Source organism: Dicentrarchus labrax, unplaced genomic scaffold (assembly GCF_905237075.1).
Source record: "Dicentrarchus labrax unplaced genomic scaffold, dlabrax2021, whole genome shotgun sequence".
NCBI lineage: Eukaryota > Metazoa > Chordata > Actinopteri > Moronidae > Dicentrarchus > Dicentrarchus labrax.
Genome location: NW_026136723.1, coordinates 17188692 through 17215299, shown reverse-complemented (window position 1 = coordinate 17215299; position 26608 = coordinate 17188692). Strand labels below are relative to the sequence as shown.

General features: G+C 40.9%; 2 protein-coding genes across 3 annotated transcripts in view; one reads left to right on the top strand and one right to left on the bottom strand.

Moving 5' to 3' along the window:
• LOC127358389 (nuclear transport factor 2) overlaps nucleotides 1–26608 on the bottom strand; it is a 232593-nt gene that overhangs the window by 106638 nt on the left and 99347 nt on the right. The gene's annotated exons all lie outside the window — the stretch shown is intronic.
• The window catches only part of jarid2b (jumonji, AT rich interactive domain 2b), a 104427-nt gene continuing 101082 nt past the window's right edge, over nucleotides 23264–26608 (top strand). The window contains exon 1 of the mRNA XM_051391387.1: nucleotides 23264–23831. Coding sequence (XP_051247347.1) covers nucleotides 23787–23831 — 45 coding nt within the window. The 5' untranslated portion in view covers nucleotides 23264–23786. The remainder of the gene's footprint in view (nucleotides 23832–26608) is intronic.

Here is a 26608-nt window from a genome sequence, read left to right as displayed (position 1 = left end):
AGAATGGGAGATTCTGTATGATTCAAAGACCAGTTTACAGTAAAATGTTTGTGCTGCATTGTTGGTTAACAGACAAATAGGGGAGTAATGGCTGATTCAGCACTAACTGAAAGGGGCACACTTGTGTCCATTATGAATCTTTTTTGTGAAGTGTACTGGACATTTTAATGTAGTCCCAGATCATAGATTGTTGGTTTAAAGGAAGTGGAAAGAACTTCACACTGAGATCGCAATACTTCTCGAAAAAGGAGACCGTAATAAAGCTCACTTGACGTGTCTTTTTCACTGTGACTGACAAAATTGGTCTAACACTGTCTAATAGATCAGATATATAAATATAGACCCAGGCCTGTGAACTTGAACAAGTTGAAACTTCCCCTTTTTCATGTGCAATCTTCACCACTTCACCCAAAACAGATGACTAAGAAACAGGAACGTGCTGTGGGAAATGTGATGACTGCAGCTCTGTCATCCAAACTAATCAAATCTTAAATTAAGCATCTTCGCAACCATCAGCTGGTGCCATATGCAGCTGATGATTGACAAAGTATGGAAAAAAATCACATTTAATTTGAATAACAAATGAATCCTTTTAGTGGGAGTGCTACAATTTTCCTCAACGAATAATGATCTGACTTCCAAAGAGATCAGATTGTGTTTAGTAAAGGTTACATCACCATGACAACTTAAAGTGAAGGCAGTTGAATGGGGGGGGGTGTCTGTTAGTCCTCTTGCACACATTATCTTGATATTTAGCACTTATTTATAAGATTTAAAGTGTAAACAAAGTAATGTTGATTTACTAATCACACAATGTTTTCTAGCAGGTGTAGTGCATATATTGCTGTAAGTTCTAAATGCATTCATGAGGCATAGTGAACAATCCTGTGTGACATAGAGGCAACTTGCAAATGTAGCAGGCCTGTTCAGCTACCTAAGTAACACACACACACACACACACACACACACACACACACACACACACACACAGCACGTGGAGGGAGTTAAGTGAAACAATGTGGTCAGGATGTACTCAGCGACAACACACATATGTAAATTTTGGCTCTCGGCTGAGCTCAGTGCAGTTTGGTTCTCTTCTTCCAGCCCCTTTTAAACGCAGGAGGAAACATGACCGTGCCGTGACTCCTCCAGGCTTACATTTCACTCTAATCGCCTGGGAAAACAGGAAATTGCAGTCTTGGAAAATGCAATGTTTATACTTAAGTCACATCTACACGAGGGCCCCTCCTCCACCTCAACCCTCCTTTTGTTATTTGATTTTCCTATTTTTCTTGTTCTTTGATCTTTGATGATTTTCTGATTTGCTTTTTTGACACCTCTGATGTAATTGCAACAGCAGCCCATTTTGTACTAACACACAAAAGTTGTTGTAAACCTGATTTAAAGGGCAGTGTTAGGACTTTGATTACTGCAGTTGCATCTAACAGCAACGGTAACTTTGCAGAGGAAATCAAATTATCAGAGCTAACACTGCCTCTAAATGAGTTAAAAGCACACTGTTCCACAACTTGAGCAAACTGAAAGTAGAGTAGATTGATCCTGCAGTGAGGTGTGAGAGGCTCAAACTTGCAGCTGCAAACTTAACATTTGTCAGCAGAACATGATTCAAACTCAGTACTCAGCTTCAGGCTTTAGGCTAACCCTAACCACAGTGGTCAGAACTGGTGCACATCCAGTCATGTGCTTGTTCTGTTTCTATGTCACTCCGCCCATCACCCTTCTGTAATCTCCACAAACCACTTGATGTTTTACTCTCATTTCATGTTTCATGCTTCTCTTTTTTGTCTATCCATCTAAATCCTTTTCATACATCTATGCACGTTTTAATTTCATCACTGAGGGTCCATATCTGCACCCCTGTCCTACCTGTAACACTATACCTGCACGGCTTCCTGATCCTCGCCATCTATCATGCCGCTCCCTTCCTCTCCACAGCTTTCTCACCAGCCTCAAGCCCTTGCTCCCCATTTCATGGATCATGGACCTCCTGCATACTTCTATGCACGATTGTGTGTGTGTGTGTGTGTGTGTGTGTGTGTGTGTGTGTGTGTGTGTGTGTGTGTGTGTGTGTGTATCTGTGTGAATGATGAGAAACAGACAGAGAGAAGTGTAACTTGATCTTTGGACATCTTGAGTGTCTGCCTCTCCTCCGTTCTCCTTGAGGGGATGTGAATGGCAGACAGGTGAACACACCTGGAGCCCTGCGGCGCCACGTGCACACAGACGAACACACAAACACACACATTCTCAAGCTTGCTCTAATGCCTCTCTTAAAGCCCCGGAGTTAAGGGGCAAGCCTCTTTGGTGTCTCTCTTACAGGGTTGTGAAGTGTTGACAGTTGCACATTATGGAGACAAATTGAGGCCCTGAGTTTGGTGCGTCTCCAGACGTGTTAGATGGATGTTTCAAAACACTCAGAGGATAATCTAGATGGGATCTCAGACTTTTGGGAGAGATCTCTGTAGTCTTGGCTCACAGCGTGCTGGAATGACAAATGAGGAAACTGATACAAAAAGCTCCAAATGGTTTTTCCTCATCTTTTATAGGTACAACCGAAAATACCAAAAGTGATGTGGAGCGAAAAAATGACAGAGTGGGCAGAAAAATTAAGCTCCTCTTGGAGGAATAAGAGCATGGAGTCGCCGTTTGAGAAGCAAACATAAAGCTAAATTTACAAAACATTTTAGTCTGATATAATGTCAGTTGTTATTATAACACTACAACTATTTTGGTACAGGAAATAGGCTATCTGGAAGTTATGTTTGGAGAATACTTTGCTGTGGCTGTCTACATGGCTGAAGTGGAGGGTGCCTGGATACATGGCGGTCAGGGGGTCCCCTCAGATTTGCATGTAAATAGAGAGAGATTTTTAGAGTTGGCGGCAGGAGGGCAGACAGGGGTTAAGTGGTTGCACTGAGTTGGTTTACCCAGCAAGCCTTGATTTAGTCTGTGGCGAAGGGTAAAGCTATCATTAGGAACTCACCAGGCTCACCACCACTACACGCTGATAATATACCGGTCTCGTGAAGTCTGCTGGAAGAGAGCGGGGGAAGTTTGTTCCAACTTCTCACAGCAGTGATAATCTTCTATTAGCTCCTTTCTTTGTGGAGAGAAAAGAAAAGCTCGCTTTTTCCAGGAGCACCACTGCTGGGGTTGTTATAAGTTGATGCTTTGCAATTTGCATGGTATTTTTAAATTAAACTTCCTTTTCTTTGTGATTTGGTTTTAGTTGGTTGATAAGACTGCATTTTGTCACTGTCTTGTGAAAACCATGTATCTCCCAAATGTCAACTTCTCATAAGATAAGAACATCAGCTTAACCCAATGGATTTTTAATTAAATTATTTATTTAGTTTTCTCCTAATTCTTCAGTTTAACTAAAACATTGTAAAATGACAAATTTGGAGACAAATGTAGTTCTAGTTGTTTTTTGTTTTGTTATTTTTCTTTGGCATGTACACTACCAGTCAAAAGTGTGGACACACCTTCTCATTTAATGGTTTTTCTTTATTTTCATGACTATTTACATTGTAGATTCTCACTGAAGGCATCAAAACTATGAATGAACACATATGGAATTATGTAGTAAACAAAAAAGTGTGAAATAACTCAAAACATGTTTTATATTTTAGATTCTTCAAAATAGCCACCCTTTGCTTTGGTTACTGCTTTGCACACTCTTGGCATTCTCTCGATGAGCTTCATGAGGTAGTCACCTGAAATGGTTTTCCAACAGTCTTGAAGGAGTTCCCAGAGATGCTGAGCACTTGTTGGCCCTTTTGCCTTCACTCTGTGGTCCATCTCATCCCAAACCATCTCGATTGGGTTTAGGTCAGGTGACTGTGGAGGCCAGATCATTGTCCTGTTGAAAAATAAATGATGGTCCAACTAAACGCTAAACTAAACTAAACTAAACCGGATGGGATGGCATGATGCTGCAGGATGCTGTGGTATCCATGCTGGTTCAGTGTGCCTTCAATTTTGAATAAATCCCCAACAGTGTCACCAGCAAAGCACCCCAACACCATCAGACCAAAGCACAGATTTCCACTGGTCTAATGTCCATTCCTTGTGTTTCTTGGCCCAAACAAATCTCTTCTGCTTGTTGCTTTTCCTTAGTAGTGTTTTTTTAGCAGCTATTTGACCATAAAGGCCTGATTCGCGCAGTCTCCTCTGAACAGTTGCTGTAGAGATGTGTCTGCTACTAGAACTCTGTGTGGCATTCATCTGGGCTCTAATCTGAGGTGCTGTTAACTTGCGATTTCTGAGGCTGGTGACTCGGAAGAACTTATCCTCAGCAGCAGAGGTGACTCTTGCTCTTCCTTTCCTGGGGCAGTCCTCGTGTGAGCCAGTTTCGTCGTAGCGCTTGATGTTTTTTGCGACTGCAGTTGGGGACACATTCAAAGTTTTTTCAATCTTCCGGACTGAATGACCTTCAGTTCTTAAAGTAATGATGGACTGTCGTTTCTCTTTACTTAGCTGATTGGTTCTTGCCATAATATGAATTCTAACAGTTGTCAAATAGGGCTGTCAGCTGTGTACCAACCTGACTTCTGCACAACACAACTGATGGTCCCAACCCCATTAAGAAGGCAAGAAATTCCACTTATAAACCCTGACAAGGCACACCTGTGAAGTGAAAACCATTTCAGGTGACTACATCATGAAGCTCATTGAGAGAAGGCCATGGGTTTGCAGCGCTGTCAAAAAAGCAAAGGGTGGCTAATTTGAGGAATCTAATTATGAAACATATTTAGAGTTATTTCACACTTTTTTGTTTACTACATAATTCCATGTGTTCATTCATAGTTTTGATGCCTTCAGTGAGAATCTACAATGTAAATAGTCATGAAAATAAAGAAAAACAATTAAATGAGAAGGTGTGTCCAAACTTTTGACTGGTAGTGTATGTCCTTGCATTAATATTTCTTTCTTTATTTTATTTATTTACTGACAACTATATAAACACAGATGGGTGGATGGACTTTATCATATACAACCTAACGTGCTTGTGTGTGTGTGTGTGTGTGTGTGTGTGTGTGTGTGTGTGTGTGTGTGTGTGTGTGTGTGTGTGTGTTTCCTTAATGACTTAAGCATCTTACAACTATTTTATGAATCACAACATTAATCTTAATGTTCTCTCTAATCCAATGATCCTAGATTCAAAAATGATACACTAGACCATCACTCCAAACGCCACTAAGGGCCTGTCCTCACCCAATACGATGTCGTTTCTAAAAAAATCTCCGTAAACACGGCGTCGTTTCCAGAAATATCTGTGTCCACACGGATTCACTGAAACAACCCAAAACGCTGTAGTACATATGCCAGGCCTGTATGTGGCGCTGTGACGCCGCCACACCAATACACTAAAACCGGAAGAGAAGCCATGGAGCATGCGCTGTTTACAAACTGTTTACAAACAAGTAGAAGTAGTCCGCCATTGTTGTTGTTGTTATGACGCGTCTAGCGGCTGCGGTCCGTTTTCGCCGTCCAGACGACTCCGGGTAATCCTGCGTTTTCGGATTTTCCCACTCTGGGACCCGTTTCCAAAAAATACCATTTTCACACCCAGAAAACGCCATATCCGTCTGGACGCGAGGCCGATACGATAAAGTATTTATCATGATTCGAGAAAAACTTATTCGTGAGGACAGGCCCTAAGGCATGTCCAAGGCATAAAAGATGCTGTAACTAAAATCCTGAATTGTGTTACAGTTTTGCAGGGTTTTTTTTGTTTTTCTTTGTTTGGTAATGTGTTAAGAATGCATGCTTTTGTTCAGCAACACCCTGCTTTACACTCTTGAATACTTTCACACCACTGACCTTGTGCACACACGCCTTTTAAGAAAGATTTTTAGATATGGCTTGAAAGTGTTGCACTTTCCAAAATAAAAGACAAGAAAAAAACCCACAACAATATAGAACAAATTACATCCAATAATCATTTGGAGGTTAAACTTATAGTAGCCATAGACTCTATAATTGACACTGACATGTTCCTCTCATAATAACTCAATGTATTTATAGCCAGAGCCGCTTGTGGTTCCACAATTAGAGCACTGCATATAGTGGTAGCACATGTAATTAGCAGAGAGAGTGTGTGTGTGTGTGTGTGTGTGTGTGTGTGTGTGTGTGTGTGTGTGTGTGTGTGGATGTGTGTGTGTGTGTGGGTGTGTGTGTGTGTGTGTATGCTGAAGGAAATGGAAGAGAAGTGGCGAGCTGTTTTCTGCCCCTTAGCACCTCTCTGCCTTTGTCTTGCATTTTAAGAGGGGTTCAACCTCATTGTCGACAATAAACACTACAAAAGAGACTTTCCAAGGCCCTCCCTTGACACACACACACACACACACACACACACACACACACACACACACACACACACACACACACACACACTGAACCTCAAATGGCGTAATTTGAATTTAAATAGAAGTGTACAGTATTGTGCACTGGTGAGTAAAGTGCATCATCCATTAGTGAGGACATCCTTAGGTCTCCTTTAAATAACCCTTTGCTCTGCCTCGCCCGTGCTGGCTTTGTTAGGAGATGACAGGACAACAATGAGAAAATTATCACAATCCTCATTCAGAATTTTTTTTACCCACTCTGCTCGCCTAATATTAGATTGTATGAAAATAATTAACCTGGCCTGGCAGAATTAAACAGTAGTCTCTTTGAAAACAAAATGGAGGCCTATGCTTTGACAACTGAAGAGCTACCAAGGATTTTAAGTGTTTTAGCCCATAACAAATCACATATAACATTATTACTGACTGTAACCTTGAGTTGTTTGTCTTGAAACTTGCTCGAGATTGTCTAATTCTGATTAATCTATTCCAGTGAACCACCTGCTAAAAAATAAAAAAAGGGAAGAAAATCAAACCCAGAATACCAATTAAAAGGAAAAATGCATGTTCTGATATTTTTTTGCATTTGATAGAAGATGTTCTTTGGCATTAGCTCATGTGTATCATTGCATACTTGAATCCAGGAATAGTTTTCAAGTTGGCCCATAAAACTGCTTAACCACACAATAATATCATAACTGATAACAATTCAGATGAAAGCGTGTTTACAGTCAAACAAGTTTCACACTGTAGTAGAATGAATGGAGGCAGGATACCGATCTAAAAACTCACAATACGTTTTGGATAATGGCAGAAATGTTAAAAGGAATTCTTTAAATTTTTATAAAAATACACTTATTTGCTTTCTTGTGTAAAAATTAAACAATGTGGTTTTACATGGGGTTATGAGCTTTGTCAGTCACCATCTTTTGAGGAACTGCTGATAGCTGCAGTGTGAGTAACGGGAGTGCTTTAAAGGTGGTTTTGACAATGTGTGACATGAGAAATGACTGCTCCAAAACAACAATGGCGCCCACTAAAGAGGTTAGCATAGATGCTGCAAGCACCATTTATATTAAAACTGTGTTTCTTTATTTGGTTGTATGGTTTCTTGGTCTGATCATTTCAAACTGCCGCAGTTAGGCTGCACATGACCCCTATAAAACCACAATGTCCTATTTTCACTCTTTGGTTTTCGTATGGACTGAACATGTGCGTAACTGTAACGTTCTAACTAGTTAGAAGAGTCAACAGTAAACTGTGTGGCTGATATTTCTAAAATAAAGCTTTAAAGGGCTGGATTACGTGCATGCATCGTTTCCTGTAAATCCCTTGTGATGTACTTAACAAACAATGAAAACTAATGCAGAGTAATTTAAATTAATTTAATGGCAATTGCCGACAAAATAGCATCAAAAACAGGATTTGATTCATGAAAATGTCAAGGATTATAACTTATAAGTATACACAATATGTTAATTGGCTAAAATATGCAAAAGCACCAGTATAGTGCTTGCGTTTGACAGTGTTGTGTAACTGCAAATCCATGGATTTTATTGGAGAATTAGATAGATTCTTTCTTTTCACACATCCAGAATATTTACAGTTCAAGGGCAAATGTTTTACATTACCAGAGAGTACACAGCTGTCTTCAACTACAAATGAAAAAAGACCAGTTTCAGTTTTACCCACTGACCAAAAACCTAAAACAGACTTTCAGTATGTGGCCCTTTGTTTGAAAGAACAATTGCACTGAATCACATCAACACTTGGGCAATGTACTCCAGATTCTGATCATTTGTCCAAAAGCCTGCAACATGTGTAGAGACATCTCGCTAATTCTTCACTGCCCCAGTGACCCTTCTCTTCTAGATCTGACATTCTGTGGCTAAAATAATGTCAGGGACAGGAAAAAGCTGTTGTGTTATCTTGTCAAAGCACGGGGGCCACGCAACAATGTCGAAACGTGTGCGCTGCCAAGGGAAGCGTTTTATACGTAAATTGGGGGTTGATGATGACATATATTTGATGACCGGCAACGGTTTGAACTATGAGCCTGACACTTCAAAGGGATCGGGTTTCCTCACAAGTTTATTTCCAGTTCCTCTCTGCAATGAGTTTTAGTGGTGTGGGCTTGGCTGAGGGAGAAAGGGAAGGAGAGGGAGATTTCACACAGGGGGACAGACAGATGTATACACGCCTCCTCACGCACACACACTCTCGCACACACACACACGCACAAGAGCTTAGACAGAGTGCTTGCACTTCAAACAAATGGGACTTCATCAGTGTACATCAGTAATGGTTCCAGGCTGCCCCACCAGCCCTAATCATTTCCAGAGGGAGACATAGAGCGAAAGACACAGAGAGACAGTTTTTTCTTCTCTTTAGCTGAAGCCTCAGTTGCAAGCAAATTACCTTGAGCAAATCAAACATTAAAGCACATTTTAGGATACACTCCAGCCTGCTAGTAGAGACACGTGAAAGACACTATGAAGAGAATATAAAGAACTTGCTTTTGTTGAGGGTATGTACTTTTGGTACAATTTACAATATAAACCCTGTGTTTTCAATATCATAAACTACTCCCTCTGCATGTTTTGTGTACATTCAACCTGTGCAGGATGCAAGGTATGAACATAATCCTCAGTGACAACAATCTAACCCCAGAGTAAGTCATGCAAACAAAGATCAGGAGAGGTTACGTTCAAGAAACTGCAGAGGACCTTTTGTTGCAAACAGCTGGCTGTGTGATTGGGAACAAAGTGTTGCAGGTTCGCCTTGAATAGCGATATTTTATCTGAAGTGATCCGACTCAAGCCAAGACAGTCTTTTCTTTATGTCCAAAACAAACACAGTGTTTGTTGTTCCTAGGGGAGTTAATGTTGTGTGGATATCCAGCGTAGAATCTCTGTATTTAGAATCAAATGAAGCTGAAAATGACCAGGTGCTGTAGATACAAAAAACAAGTCATCAGTCAGGTCAATGTAGGCTGCTACAAAGAGTGTGATAATGTTTGTGCACCTGTGGAAAATCTTTTGTGAGGAACGCAGTGTGTTCTCAATTTTGAGGAAAAATAGAGACTGGGAAGTCCTCTTATCCTTTTTTCAAACCAGACTGTTAGAAAGCAGAGAGGAAGGCCCAGGAGAGTTCTGGCAGGATTCATTGCCATCAGGGGAGTTTGTGCTGCTCCATAACCAGCGGATTGAACCACTTAACTATCTAAGCACATTGTGTGTCCCTAACATTGTGAACACACAAAAATGTACATACAGGATTCAAAAGAAGGAAGATGATTTTGTCTCCAATTGAAGTCTACTTCCTAAGTGGGGGAAAGGCAGGTTTTAATGAAATCCAAAAAAAAGAAAAAAGAGAAAAGAGAAGGCCCTCCCAGATAACAAGGATAAATGGATGGATTGTTTCTCAGACACAAATGGACAGATTTGAGAGAGAAAGAGACCATGTGTGGTGACAGTTGGTCCCATCATGTGACGCCTCCTTGGCAGACCAGTGGGATCTGGGCGTGCTGGTTGGCTGGTTGTCATTGCTAGGTCACGCCTGATTGGACAGTGGTCAACGACACAGCCACACCCCTCTGTGGGGAAGCTAATCTCTAGGTAGCAGGTTCGTGAGAGAGAAGACAGTGTGTGTGTGTGTGTGTGTGTGTGTGTGTGTGTGTGTGTGTGTGTGAGAGAGAGTGAGAGAGAGAGAGAGAGAGAGAGATTGGAGCACCACTCTACGCTCACAACAGTGCCAGTTCATGTTTGCAGTGGAAACTTGCACACACAGAGACACACAAATACAGTATCCCCCACCTTTCCTGTTGTCACACACAATCTCTTCCTCTTCTCTCACTACTGTATTAACATACACACACACACACACACACACACACACACACACACACACACACCCATACACACAACCCTGTGTGGAAAATTATCTGTAACATAGATTCCCTGTAATCATTTTGGTCATTTCCCTGTGACCTTACACCACAAACATCTGACAAACGACGTGCCTCCACGATATAATACTAATGCAGTTTACGAGCCATTACCGGCCCTGACATCCGCGTGGTGTTCCAGCTGACACAATTTGTGGTCACAGTTTCATCCTCTCAACAGTTAAAACATAGAACAGTTCTTGACAGTAAATTATTAGTAACCTTAAAATGTGTAAACTGCTCTGCAGCCAGTGAGAAGTGATTTATAAAAGAAGGAGAATTCATCTGTGACGAAGTGATAATCAAACAATGGTCACAGGCAGTGAGCTATGTTTAAGGTAGGAAATAAACAGTGTTTCCAAAAGCACTGTACTTCAGGAGCTGTGTCTTGTGATCTTTATAAATATTTATGTATTTCAGTAATTCCATAGTATTTGTATCTGTCCTTGTGAACTGCAAAAAAAATACCCATTTGATAATGTGCTACATGTCAGCATCATTTTTAAACTTTCCTCCTAAAAAATACATCATGTGCAAATGTCTGTTACCGTTTTTTCCCTATTAGGATTTACCAAGCCTTTCCCTTAAAGTGAAGGATGACAAAGTATGTACAATTATAAGCTATTACATATTACAGTGTAATTAAGAAAATGTAATGGTGTTTCATGTGTTATAATTATGTTATATATCTATAGAAAAGTTTTGACCCACTATAGAGCCTTGAAAAACATGACCAGCAGCCAATTCAATGCAGGTGACTTTAAGTATACTGAAGTGCATTATTAAGTTTACCTTTTAAAGGAAATGCCTGCATGGAAAATGTTCTCTTTTCAGTTGACTGGTTCACCGAGGTTCAATGAAATGATCAGTCATGGTTTATGCTGTAGGGAGCAATGACAGCTCATTAACAGCTTTTAAATTTAAATTACCTTTAAGAGACAGTAAGGGAGGTGAGCTACATTGTGATTAAATAGAGAGCTGGTTACAAAATGAAAAACACACATAAAATATTTGTACATACACATATGTATTTCGTATGCAAATTCTTCATGTTTTATTAATATTTGTAAGGAATAAAGTGTTAATGAAGGAAGTGTTATTTCCAAAAAGTCATCACTTTCTGGTGAGTCTGTATCTGAGTCAAATATGAGAAGACATATGGTTTTGTTGGGCAGCGATCACCATGCTATTTGTAACTTCAAAATGACGTCATGACATGACTACTTTCTATATCTCTATCACCCCCCCCCATTATATGGGAACTGCGTGTCGAGCTTGTCACACACTCTGTGACATGCTGAGTATGGCTGCTTATCTTGCTTGCTTGTGAAATTGGCCACGATGCTCCAATGATGTGGTCAGACAAGCTAGCTTTACAAAAGACAGGCAGAGGCAGCGGGAGAGAGACAGAGAGTCAGAGAGAGGAAGCCTATTTCCTGAGAAGAATATTGATCTGATCATCTCTACCTCCCTTCTTCCAGCTCTAGCTCCTTTCCTCAGACAGTCCTCGGAGGAAGAGCTTGAGTGACAAAGACAGGGGAGAGGATAGAGGCTGAAACAGAGTGGAGGAGACAGAGAGAAAGAGACAGATAAGGGAATGATGGCGCCACAGCAGTGTTCTGCCAGGCCCACAGTTCAGTTCTATACAGCAATGGCAAAGGGAACAGATTAATAATATATCCACACAATCTTTCAAGTGGTGTGGCTCCCAAGCACTCCATTATAACCACAAGTGCACAAGCTGCAGTAAAACACTTTAGTCAGCAAGCCCTCAAAATGCTCTATCTGTCCATCTGAAATGCACACCCCTCGTGCTCAAGTTCATCCCAATCAATCACAAGCTATTAGACCTGAAGAAAAAAGCCACAACTGATAAAACCTTCTCCGAAGTACATCTTAATTGATGCTTCCATATCCATCCTTCACATCTCTGTGGCGCAACGCTGACGTGATCTACAAGCTCATCAGGAGGAAATTAACCAACTCAACGGGCCATGTTTCGTCCGGTGAGACCGACCAAATAAATATCCTGAGCCATCTGACCGATCACATTACAGCACCCATTCCACTTCCTCTTACTCTCTTCTTGATTCCTCTGGGAAATTTATGAGAACATTTAAGTGCTGCAGGGGTAGCTAGTGTACAGTCTCGACAATCTACCTTGAACTTGTCTTGAATTCATTTTTGTTTAGTAAGTATATCCTCAGTGGTTGTTTTGAAGATCACCAAAAAGAATAAATGTAAGTCATGTTTATTCATAATTTTGTTGTGTCTTCTGGTTGCCATTGGTGATTTTATTGGTGCAATATTTGGGCAAATATTAATTATATTATGTCATGATAATCGCAGAGTAACGTATGTAGTGCTGAGGGTAAATACTTATTTACTTGTTTTTATTCATTTTACCACCATGGTCATCACACCACAAAAACACCCATGAAACAGAGACAGCTAATGCTAACTAGACTCCCTCCTTTGAATAATGTAGGACAGTACTGAGTGTGCAGAGAAACCCAATGACTCAACAGGTGTTGAACATGAACAAAAAGTACCATCTAGGGAGAATCAGTGCTGACGTTAGCAAGGCAGGCTATCTGGCTTCCACTTTACAAATAAAAAAGAGTCATCCTCACTTGCTATCTTCCACTTTCTGAGTGGAATATAAACTTAACAGCATGATGGGTCCTCCCAAATGTTAAACGATATGAAGACATACACAGCTTAATTTGCTAACGGTAGATAACCAACAGCGGCCTTGTTGGAAAAGGGGAAAATCAAAGTTCGCAGGCTGTAGGGGGCTATGACATGCTCCAGTCAGTAGTGCACTGTGGAAGTTGGCAATGCGTCTACTAACAATGCTGGATGTCAGTCACTTACTGCCAACCTTGAGGCTTAAAACTCAGACTCTGTTTCCCCAAATATGTTTTGGTTTTCTGAACAAAATGAAAATATTTCCACAGATCATTACAATTGATATTTCATTTTTGAAAAAAATTATGAGATTTAAAATGCAACTTTAGAAAAACACATGTTAAGACTTTGGCAGACTGCTGCCCATCTGTCTTCGTCTTCGACTCTGTTTTGGGTGCTAGTAAATCTTTACAGGTTTACAGGTCAAAGATGAAAATCACCTAAGGCTTTATATTATTTGTTTCTGCATGCATCATCATCATCAAACCTGACAATATGACGTTTTAGATGTAAGATACATACACCATGCATGATGACCTATTTGTAACTTTGAATTCTCCCTCATAATAAGACAGGACAATCAGACCCTAAAGTTTTATGAGCATATTTGGTGGGGCCAGTCCTTCCTGCCATCACCACTCTTCGCCCACTGCAGCTTGTCTGAAAACCTGAGCCTGTCCCCCTGCTGCCATTGGCATGCATGCTGCTAACCTGTAAACAATTCATGAGGGCCCTCTCCATATTTCATGGGGCGGAAATGGATGTTTCATGTCAGGAGTGAGGGAGAATGGAAAGGGGAGAGACAAAGCAACAAGACTGAATGAGGGACCGGTGACAAAACGCAAAGAGAAACGAGATGGGAGATAGAGAAGAAGAATGAAACAGGAGGGGAGAGAGAGGAACAGAGAGAAAGAGAGAGGAAATGGAGGAATCTGTACAATCTGTGCCATGGATTCCCTCACAGCTCATCTCAGATCTCTTCACAATTAACTTCCACCTCACCTCATTCATGCATTGGCCTACCCTTGACAGTATAAGGAGCTTCTTGGACTCATTGACACTGGGTATATAGGAAGACAGAGGACAGAGAAAAATAGAAAGGATGAAACAAAGGCCACGAGAGGGGGAAGAAAGCGAAGAAGAAAGACATAGATGGAGAAGGAGAGAGACAGAGAGTCACACAATCACTTGGCTCAGCTAATGAATGTACGGCGGCGGGTGGCGGCTCCTCCACAGGGAGCTGCCCTCATAACCGACAGGGCCTGGCTGGGTGTAGTAATTGAAAGTAATGATAATTAATATCATCGGCATAATCACCATTCGTTATTACAGGGAGGATGTTTATGGCTTCCTCTGAAAGGGAGAAATAAGGCACAGTTTGTTCAAAAGAAGGGAATCTCATTAACCTTTTAGCTATCCTAATCTTGTTTAATATCTGGGGGAAAGAAAAGTGTTAAGTGTTTCACAGGAGTGCCTGGGTTATTATTTAGAAAGATTAAAAAAATAACATTAATTCATATTCCTGTGCTTTTCCTCTCCATCGAACTGAAAATTGATGTTAAATCTGGATAAATTGGGTTTGATGTCATGGATAACAAGTTGGGATTAACATACATGATGCTCCTCTGCATCAGAGGAATATGCATTTTCAGATATAGGCAGCCGTAACATCATACGGCAGAATATTTGAGAGGCAAATTATGGTAGTCAAATATGGGAGATAAGCAGCGGGCTATGACCAGGAACAAAGTAGGTCTTCAATTTATGGTGACTTCTGGTTGGCCGTGTATCAGCCCTACTAATGTTGTCAGAGTCTCTGTTGATTCGAAAGCAGAATGTCAAACTTACTGCAGAATAAGCGAATGCATATCATGAATATATTTCCATTTGTTTGAGTCAGATATATTATGTATTACTATGGGAAACATGGAGGCTGATTAACATTATGAATTCAGTGGAATGTGATATGGGCTAAAATGGTAGTTAGCACATCTAAGCATTTGGGCTATGGGCTGTATTTTTCACCACATTCAACAACCACCAGGAGAGGTACTGCTATGTGAATGATATCCCACGGAGAAGATTGCACTCAGGGATGACAAGCTTGAATCCAGCATACAAAAAACACCTTTCTGCCTCACGTACCCTCTTTGAAAAACCTATAGTTATTCAGTTAGTTCAAGTACAATTACGTGCCTTTCAATTGCAAATCAGAGCAGAGCTGCGAATCCGAATAGACAATCAAGCAAGGTCGCTTCCAAAAACACAAGCCTCGCGTTAAGCCAACTCCAGCCTATTAGGGAAGGGACATATGTAGCTAAATTACACCGTACACCCAGGGGATATGCAAATTTGCAGGACCTCCCGCATGACTTACCTTCTTTTTTTATCATGCAAACCATGTTGGTGTGATAAGCCTTGGTATGGAAAGGCACGGGGATATTGGCTCTCTGTGTGCAAGTGAATGCTTCTCTTTTGTTAGAAGGGTTATCAAATGCTTTCCTAATAACCAGCACTCTAACTTTGGTAATGCCAAAGGATTAATTAAATTATTCTGATAACAGCGGCTGGATTAAAACCCGTTTAAAATGGTCACTGTGAAAGGTGGAGAGAGGTTGTGAAATAGTTTGATTATCCGACTTTTTCTTTTTGTTAACTGCAGCATCTGCTGTGTAGGAATACTAATTGTTCTATTCTTAGCATGGAAAATTAAAAAAGTCGTATTTTTCATAATTATCATCCCATCGAGTGCTGTCGTTTCAGACATCTGTAACTGTTTTTTTTTTTTTAAAAAACAGTAATTTGTTTTCTGCACAAAAGTAGCTTCTCCTGCATTTTGAACTCTGCTTCTAATGGGGCTATTGGTGGAAGGGCTTCTTTGAATAATTAGTTATTGATGTGTATCGATTTGCCATAATTGCAGGGAAACCCTCAAGAAGCTGCTTTTCCTCAGCTGTTTTTCACCTTTCTCGTTTTCTTTCTCCGTACTATCTCTCTTTAATAGCCTCTATTTTCAACATCTTTATCCTCACCCAAACCCTCTCTGTGTCTTTCATTCTCGCTCATTCCTCCTGCAAGCTCACACCCTCTCATTCTCCCTCGCTCTCAGACCACCCAGACTGCTTTTCCGTGTGCTCCAGCTGTTCCCCTGCTGTGGCTCGAGTTTGTGTTACTTTGTTTCCGCATGGCTACGATTCTGCTTCTTTCTCCCTTGCTCCGTTCTTCCCCCTCGTCCTTTTCCTCTCTCTGCTCATGCCCTCAAAGAATCGGAGAGGGATGGCCTTTGTGTCCAGTGCAGGTGTCCCGGGTGGGTGAAAAGGGGCGCAGAGGCTGAGACTGCCTACTGTCAGGGGGGGAGGTTATTCAGCCTAGGATCCCCCACCTGTGGCAGGTCTTGACCCACATGAGTCAGCCAGTCACTCCTGGGCTATAGAACCTTTGTGGCTGAATGCTATTACTCTCTGTGTGGCTAGATACACACAAGGGACCTGGCAACGGTACAACACTGCTTGTTCCTCATGAGTGATTCATGCTTAGCTACACATCCACACTGGACATACTCCAGTCCAGACTGGTTTGAGGTGAGAAAGGGGAACAGTGTTGAATGATGTTGAACTGAATGGGGAAACTGGATTTACAGTGCTATGGATGAGTAAATACAGATGGCAAAAATATTGTCGATCAGTGAGGGCCACATGGTGACATTATTCAATTTCAAAACATTGCACATGTGAAACAAAACAGAAGCATGAATTAAAATGAGAAAATAGAAGTTCTTTGGTCACGTTAAAGGTTTTTTAAAATGAGAAATCAGCTGTTTTTCTACAACTGCTTGTTACATCATGGGAAAATGTTTCTAGCAAGGAATCATAATGGGTGCTTATAAAGAGAGTGCAAATCCATGAAATCGTTGATGTGGCAAGTGACCTGACTACTATTGAGGCTGTTTAAGCATTTTAAAAATGTATTTGTTCTCAAAGTCTGCAGTTTACCAGGTTAGACTTGCGGTTGCTAGGTGAGCTCGGGGAGATCTGCCTCATTAGTGAAACACAACAACAGCCTTTGGGGCAGAAATAAGGGCAAGTCATCCCTTGGCTCTGATCTTGAGGCAGTTTTGCATTTAGCTTCCAGATGGGTCAACTTAGGGCACAGTGAAAACTGTGCTGATCCTAGTTACGTGCCCTGAGGACAACTTCACCCTGGAGCCTGAGGGTGTGGATATTCCTCCTGTTGATCCTGCCATACCACACCACAGCCACCACAGCTCAGGAAGTGAGGTATTCAATGTGTGAATTGAATCAGAAAGAACCACTGCCACAGAGGTTTTTTCAAAGCTATCTTGTAACTAAGGTTCAACCAAGCTTCTGTCTCTGTCTCATCCTCACTGTTGTGCTTATATTTGACAAACCTGATATGAGTCTACACCGCTGGAGCCTGTTTTGTTTCTGCAGGGGATTTCTCATACTGAAGGTGTCCAATTATCCACGGTAGTAGAGTGGGGACTCAAGTCCCCTCAGAAAGGGAGGTGTGCGTCAGGGGGGTTGTCGAAAAATAAATTGTGTTTGTGATCTCAACGAGTCCCTGAACAGTGGAAAGGGAGAAGCGGGGGTGGCTGTAGAGAAGGTTAACCTCACTTTAATGAGAGTTCTTATAGGATTCAAATTTCAGCGGAGTAATTCAAAGCCACCATGACCTCCAGTCTGTCTACCATCATCAACACCATAACACTGCAAAAAATTTCCTTCCTAAACTAAAATTACAATTAAAGTTTAAAAAAAAAAAACAGCCTCTAAAGGTAAAAGTACTATAAAGTCTGTTAATCATAGCTTCACACAAGCCATTCAACTTTAAATAAGTTAAATGTTACTAAAATGTGATATGATTCGGCTCAGTGTAGGCTTTAATTAGTTAACTCCAAAGAAAAATCTAAAGACCTTGAAATAAGACAAACCTTCCTCTTACTATTGTATCAAGGAGCTTCAGCAAAAGGGCTTCAAATGACCAGAGATTCATGTACTTCCTTTAAATTAAAAATGTTTTCTGAATCAAGAGTCTTTTTTACACTAGTGCTGTATTATTCTGTCTTGCTAATTCTTGACACATTTTTAAACCAGCACAATTTCCAGTGGATTTCTAATGGTTTAAATCAAACACAACTTTGGCAGATGTGATGTTACAGACTAATAAGTGTTTCAAGAGTCAGTAGCAGACAAATTGGCATACCTCCTTATAGTTATTTTTTTTTTAAACAAAGAGGGAATTATTAATTTTGTCTTGAGATAGTCCTGCATAGTTAGCAGTAAATATTCAGTTTATACTAAAAACAAGTTAAACTACACTTTAAAACTAAATATAAGATTATCTTACTTACTCAGATATACAGTTTTTGCAGTGTAAACATTTTTCTCTCTTTTCATCCCTTCTCTTCCCCTCTTTCTTTTATATGTAGTATTCAATATCCCTCCTGCTCGTATTACTTAGACTTTTAACAGCCCCACGTGAAAAGGAGGGAATTGTATAAGCCATGATTTTACTGCTTCCTTATCCACCCAACCCCCGGCCAACACTGTGGCGCGCTTGTTGCTGTCCCCTAGTATCACGCTCAGCAAGTTAAATCCAACCCTCCCCACACATACCTCCTTACCCCGCTTACTGAACAATAAACATTATTTTATGACCCTGTAGACGATAAGTACAGAAGAATAAAAAGATCAGGAGTGGAGTATATGCCAGGGAGTAAATGCCATTCTTCATTTGAGATATTACTCTATTCCACTGCAATGCTAACATTTGAACTTGCAGGAACTTTTGACAGTAAGATTAAAACGCTTCTTCTGTTTAAGCTGTTGTAGTAATTCTGACAAAAGCAGACAATTTACTTATACACAGAAATAGGTTAGCAAGGATTTAAACTTGATTCAGCGCCAGAATGAAACAATTGTTTTTAGAGACTGAGTAAGTTCAGGGTAAGTGAGGAAAGATGAAAACATGAGGTTATTGTTGAACTAAACCCAAAGGAAGTGTCTTCTGAAAGAGGGGGCAGTACTCGCTTTAAAAAACCCTTTTAATTACCGGGGAAAAAAACAAAAGGTGACATGGCTGAATGTTTTCCATTCTTTATTTCAGTGCATCTTCTTTTATTTTCAGCAGATGTGATTACAATTGCTTGATTTTTCCTTTCTTTTGAAGGTAACTCCTTTGGGTTTATTTCCACAGTGTCCAATATTTAACCATTCAATCTTTCAACATTAATTTGGGATTCGTTGCCCCCACCCCCCCACCCCCCATCCATGCTGCCCAGTAAATCAAGCCCCCAAACTCCCTCCATTACACACACACACACACACACACACACACACACACACACACACACACACACACACACACACACACACACACACACACACACACACACACACACACACACACACACACACACACACCCCAACTCCCCCTCTTCTTGGCTATCGGACATCAATCTAGCTAGCACCGTCTGCTAAGCCTCACTGGGCAATTAACCACATTGAGAGTGAAAGCTCTAATCAATCCCTGGCCTTCTCCATCACACACATATAGACAGAGACAAACACACACACACTCCTAAATCCATTGGTGTAAATGTCTCTGCCATTTATAAAAGAGCAGAGCTGTCCAAACAGCACTTTTAAAACCTGCTGTCCCTTCAAGGACACACAAAAAAGACAGACACAAACACAGTTTTTTTGTGCTTTTACTTGCATAAATCTTGAAAGATAAGTCATCTAATCATATCCTGTGTTTGACCAACATCTCTGGGTTCAGAGCTTCAGTAGGCCATCATGCACTTACTAATACTACAGATTTATCACCAGTCTCTGACATGCACATGTCATTAACACACTGGAGTTAGCTACCTTACAGATTACACTTTCTTAAACATACACTGAAGATTTTTAATTTAAATTTGGAACTAATGACAATTTTAAAGGACTGTAAGCAAGATCATTTTGCCAGAAAAGGACACCCCTGTTTTACAAATCTGCACATACAGAAATCAGGCTAAAAGCGTCTCAAAGACCCTGTAACCCTTCTGCCTGTACATGGCGTGGGCTAAATGTGAACTGTGAGAGGGACTGCTGTGAAATTCAGGCATCCCTCCACAGCTTGTCTCATTGATTCATGTGGGCCTAAATGTCAGCACCAGCAGGGCAGAGGACCCTGGTAAACCCCCTGAGAGTGCAGGGTGATGGGGGCTAAAGACACTGTGATCCACAGCCTCATCTCAAAATAGCCTGCTTGACTCTGATGCTGTCAAAGGACAAGACATCATTGATTAGAAGACTGAAAGAATATTATGTCCACAGATAAAGGAACTGTATTTTCTGATATATGGATTTTCCTGAAAATGAAGGATTAGGATTCATTTTACTACGTGGCAAACATGCTTATGAGCAGCATTTGTTTAAATCATATACTGTTATCCCTTCTCTAAACCCTCACACTCATGCCTCCATCCACACTGTATAATTTCTGGATTCCTACTGATCCTTCAATATTTCTTTCGTATTCTGTTTATATATTACATACAGCGTGACTTAATGGGGGGCTACATAAATATCATGTCATCTGCGAGCCTCGCTTAGAATTATTGACCCGTCAGCTATTGATTTGGTGTCTTTGTTCATGCATTCATGGGTAAGTTCAGTGCTTTGATCATTTGGTGCGTTATGCTAAATATACATCAAACACAGAATAGGAATCAATAGCTCTTCCTCGTTACATGAATGATAATGAAATCAGCATGATTGCACGGATGCTGGTGATTGATTGTACTACAGTTTTGAGGGGCTCAGGAAGATGCTGAATCTGCTTTTACCATTTCTTGATCATACCTGTACAATGGTTTCCTCCCACACTGCAAAGACATGCAGATTATATGATATAGAAACTAAACCTTGTTGTTAGGGTTTGGATATACTCAATCAGAACTAGTTCTAATGACGATGATCATGGCCCCTTTTCTTACCTCCACACAGCTCACCAATCATGGTGTGAAGAGGGTGTGAATGTCAGCAACAACCCCCTAATCCAATGTTGGAAAACTTCTGAAGTGCATTCTCAAACAAAAAAAACAGCCTTACTGAAATCACATTTCAAAGCCCTTAAGTTTGAGTAAGAATTTCTTGATGTTGAATTATAAGTAACACTGACATAATGCTGCCTGTTGAAATTTGCCTACACAGTGAAAACCCAACCACGTCACTGCCTAAATCCTAGGGAACCCAAACAGTGCTGCTGCCCAAGTAGGTATACCTTAACAAATACTATGGCCCACAGGTGCCAGCTTATGAGAAGAACTGGAGGTTCTGATCTTGAAATACAAGCACACATAGGGCCTTTCACATTTTTCACAAGTTTCGTGGCCACCATAGTTTCTCCTACAGCCTTGGAATGTGAGTATTCAGTTGGTTGCAATCTGCAGCTTCACCAGTAGATGCCACTAAATCCTACACACTGGTCTTTTAAAACAATTCTTCCTGAAGGGAACATCAGTGTCTTTACCAAACGTAATGGCAATCCACATTTCACTGAAAATCACATATTTAAATCTCATTGTGCACTGGAGGAAATGTCAGGGGATCACCAAAGTCAGTAGGATTCATTCTTTGGGAACCACGCAGAATTTTGTGCCAATTCAGTTGTGGAGATGTTGAACTAAAGATAAATGCCAACCTTTTGGTGGCATTGGAGAAGAAACTATAATTGAGTATGACTCATCCTCTTGAGACCACGAATGTCATGGCAAAATTTCATAGCAATCCATCCAATAGTTATGATGAGATATGTGGACCAACTGACAGCTGTAGTGCAGTTTTTAGTAAGCCAATCCTGGTCGCATCTGAGTAACAAGGGGCTAAAAGCTAAAAGAAACATAACGGTAGTTCTACATTAGAGCTCTCTTCAAAACCATACCTTAGAGAAAAGGCTACAGATGTATCTGTCTTTTTGTAACGCACTCACACACACATACACACATGACTCTTAACTACCTCCTGGGTTCATACAGAGCAACCGTCCCACTCAGTATATTAGAATAATGACACAGCGAGCCCACTTCTAGTGAGGGGGATGAGGACACCCAGTTAGTTAACAGTCATAGCAAAGTGGATAACACAAAAGTATGACTATTACCTGAACAAATATGCATGAGTGCAGATACACACATATTTTTTTTTTTAAGATTTTGCTGGAAACTGGAGGGATAATCTGAAAATGTGCAGCCCACTTTATGCACTCGGGTATGGGTAAATAAGGCTAACAATGTGGTCCCTTGGTCATTTTCTTTGTTCTACATTTTGGAAAAACATTGTGAGACAGGGGGTTGGAGGTGTGTGACTGAGTTGAGGGGAGATCAACATGTCAAATCAGATTAACAGGTAAGAGCTTATTCATTTTTAAGCAGTAATACACAAAGTGGGGTGCAGACACCTCAGGCTGTTCCCCTGTGGGGCTGCAGAGGGAAGAGCTTAATCTGATTGCTAATGTATTTCACAATGAGCCCAGGAAACATGTGCAAAAACGACCTTTTTTAACACTGACTACACTCTTTGCTTAGTTTACTATCATACCGAGTTGAAGCTTCCCATGCTCAATTTGAACATACCCACCGAACTAAAGTTTCCTCACATGAAGGGTTCCTGAAAGCACATTTTATAAGATGCAAGTCTTTGCTTTCATGTTTAACTTTGTGGGGGTGGTATAAAGAGTGGGGGTTGGGGGCTGTCATTTACATACAAATTTGGAACCACTGCTTTTTTGTCCCCTATAGCTTCTTTCAAGAATTCCTCTTTTAGCCTGAAATGACTGTTGCCCTTTAAAAAAATACTATCAACACAGTATATTGAAAAAAACACATCTTATGAATCCTCTTAAGCTCATGTGCTCAGACTATAAACACATTATCTTCATGGGAATATTATGATAACACAGAGTTTAAAACACTACCAGCATAGGGGAAGTGTAAAACTACCAGTGACCACCCATGTCTCTTTAAAATGCCACAGGAAGCCTCGAAACTAACATTACAGGAGTTAAAACGCGTCTTTTAGTGCAAGATCACCACAAACTGTCCCTCAAAATCCTAACAAAGTCCACGAAAGAATACGGTAAAGGCTGTTTCGGCAGCGTTTTTGTGATCAGGGTTCTTTCTCATTGAGATTTTGAAGTTGCCGCTGAATGGGGGAGCATGTGATAGGCTGAACCTCTAGGAAGAAAGGAGCTGCTCTGTTCAGTCGCCAGAGCAGTGCTGCTGGAGAGCTCTCCGATCGACCGCAGGCTCCAGCTGAAAAAGAAAAATACGTGACACCTACCGTTTTATTTTTTAATTTTATTTATTAATTTCTCACTGTATCGTCGCCTCAAAACAAAGATGTAACTTGTCGACCTCACCTCAAGCATATTGATGTATTTGAAAAGAGCCGGGAGCGAGTGCGCCGAGACGAGAAGCCGAGCTGTTTCGCCGAATGGAACTTATTGTTGTGCATTTGTTTTGACTATGTTATCCCCGAGTGAGTTTGGCTTCAGTCCGTCTCTGTCCGTCGTCGACCCTTGAATTTTTTGGGATTTATATCCGAATAGTTTAAGGGGGAAACACCGAGGGAGGATTCTGCAAAGCGAGCTTTTCCAGCAGAGCCGGGGATTTAAATCGTCATTGGTGGTGCTCCGTAGAGGCGAGTCAAAGAAAGAAAATTCATGTGGCCATTCTTTCTATAGCCAAACATTTTTTGGGGGATTGCATAATGAGCAAGGAAAGACCTAAGAGGAATATCATTCAAAAGAAATACGTAAGTACAAACCCATCTTTTGCTTAAACGTTGCACCCAAAATGCAACCTCGTCTCTATTCAAGTTTGTCTTGCTCATCTAAATAGCGTAAACTTTCATTCCTGACTGTGAAGGTTACCATCAGGCGAGCCTGTGTGCTATTTGGGTCATCCTTTAAAAGGTAGCGACTATAAGTTGCCTCAACGTGTTAACAATTGTGCTTTTTTTTCATTTAAAGAGACAGCTATGTTTATTCACTGTCTGCAGCGTTTCTTCGACATCAGACATGTTTTGGTCTATCTGAACATCGGGTGCTTTTAGGTTGGGGGGGGGGCGGTTGGAAGAGATTGCTTCGCTCATTTTGGCTCGTTTTAACGCGTGATGGGGGCATGCACGGTGCACCCTGGCTACGTGATAAAGCTATAAAAGGTTTTAAATTAAACGACTTGGCCAACTGTTTTCAGAAAAAGGCTTTTGTTCGCTTCCTATTCAGAGCCGTGAAGACAAGCCTGTCGGCCATGGCTCAGCTATTTCGGCTTCCATTTCGTCCCATGCTGAGCATTTCATCTCCGCTTTAAACTGAGCTCTTATAAACCATTCTCATGTTGAAGCTTATGTATAGAGTTTATATTCAAGATAGTGCTCTGTCTGTTTGGTTGCTTGTGTGTGGGGTTTTTATTTCTTCTTCTTCTGCGGGGCTGACAAACCGACATGTTTCGCGGACTGTTGTGGCTCTTTAATTTTCTCCATAAAGAGTAAGGGAGAGATAGGAGGAAAGGGGGGGTCATGCAATTCAGCATATTCGGTCAATTCCCAACACTTGAAACGGTGTTGAGGGGGAGGGTGCTGTGGACACTCTCGGGCTTGTTGTTGTGCTGTTGTCTTTGCTATCATTCTTCCCATAAAGAAGTCCGCCGGGCTCTCCGTCATATTTGCAGGTCTCCGTGTGACCTCTGAACGAGCAGATATTGCAGCAGCCCCGCTGAGGGATAACTCCATTTTTTTTTTTTGCAGTACTACCGGGGGATTAGCTTACAGGCGTTTGGGTCTCGTCCTCCAGCTACCGAATTCACATCAAACTGCGCATTAACGTGGTCTGTGTGGTTATGAGCACAGTGTTTCTGAACGAGGCAATCTCTTTTAAAGAGGCTGTGTTCAGTCGCATTGCAGAGGCTCATGTATGAAACGGTACCAAGAAGCAACCATTTTCTTTCTCCAAGTAACACTGGTGAATGTATAGGGGAAGGGGCTGCAAAATAAAATAGTTCAGCTTAAGCTTGGTTTAAATTGTAGTGGGGGGGTTAGGCTTCGGTGTGGTGAACGCCTATTTGTCCTCCCTCATGAATGAAACAAAGAGGTTTAATCTTGCAAAGTGTGAATGGCTCAGCATATCACTCGACTAAGTTACCATGTATCGTTTTTCATGAAGACTACACGCCGGCCGGGGCCTCTGAGCCGTCTGGGCTTTTTTAAAGTTTGTCGCACTTTTTTAAAAAAAAACGTATTTTTAGATTGTAGCTGTGAATTATCGTAACGCGCCTAATAGGCAAATTGTTGCGTTTAATTGCACGAGGCATATCATGTCTTAATGCTCTGAAGCCGGAGTCAGCAGTCAGCTAACCACCGCCCCCCCCACACACACAGCACGTGGAGTGTCTTTTTAAAAGTGTGTTAACTCCTTGCAGACAGTTTGGTTACGGAATCAATCGCAAACTGGAACAATTTGTCGCGTTTATTTTGCGCTGAGAGAAATTGTTAAGGTCAAGCTGAGCAACAGGTTTGTGGGAGCAAGAGAACAACTGGACTAAATACTGAGAGCGATGTTTCCATGCATTCTTGAATGCATCTTCACTCAACTGTGGAGCTTACGGTTTCTCTAAAGTACAGAGAATTAAATGCATTTTATTTGTAATCAATTAAAGCATAGTCTCTGAATGGCATTCTTTAAGTTTGTGCTCATGGTGTCAGCCTCATAATAGCTGTAAACGTCCCGGTACAAGTATGAATAAATGGATCCAGTGTCAAGAAAAAAAATATTTCATAGGGAACATACCATTGAGCTTTTATTTAACTAATTTTGCAATGTTTTCTGTGGTCCGGTCTGCTGCATATTGTGATTTTTATTAGAAGGTATTAAAAAATCACCTCCTATAAAAAAAAAATGTTCTAACACATCTGTATATCTTATGGGCAACATATATTTCTCACAAGTCATAATGTGCTAAAATGTGTGGGCATCAACATTTACTTGTTAGAAAGCAACACAAATGTGAGCCCCCCTTGAAAAGCAGACGGATGTTTAAAATGAACGAACAAGTACATTTAAAATGGTACATACAGCCCAGTCTCTTGTGCGTAACATTTGTACTATATTAGTGTCCTGTCATAGTCAGAGCTGACTTTTTTTGAACATTCAACTGTGACTTTGACTTTTCCCTTCCAATAAGCAAGTAGATTCAGTTACATTGACATGTAACTTTTGCTATATTTTAATTGCCATTTGTTGAAAATAAAAAAAGTTGCTTGTATTGAGGAAATAGGATGTGCCAAAGAAAGGATGACTGAAACAAAAGTCCCCACTTAAAATTAACCAGACTATGATGGCCCACAATGTCACACACAAATAGGATGGACTTTTTTTTATATAGTTGGTCTATTCATAACTTTCTATTCATAAGAACTTCAGGCTTAGGGAAATGGTTTGTCTGTCTGCCTGCAGGATGTATGTTTCTGTCCTGTGTGTGTGTGTGTGTGTGTGTGTGTGTGTGTGTGTGTGTGTGTGCGCGTGTCACATCTGT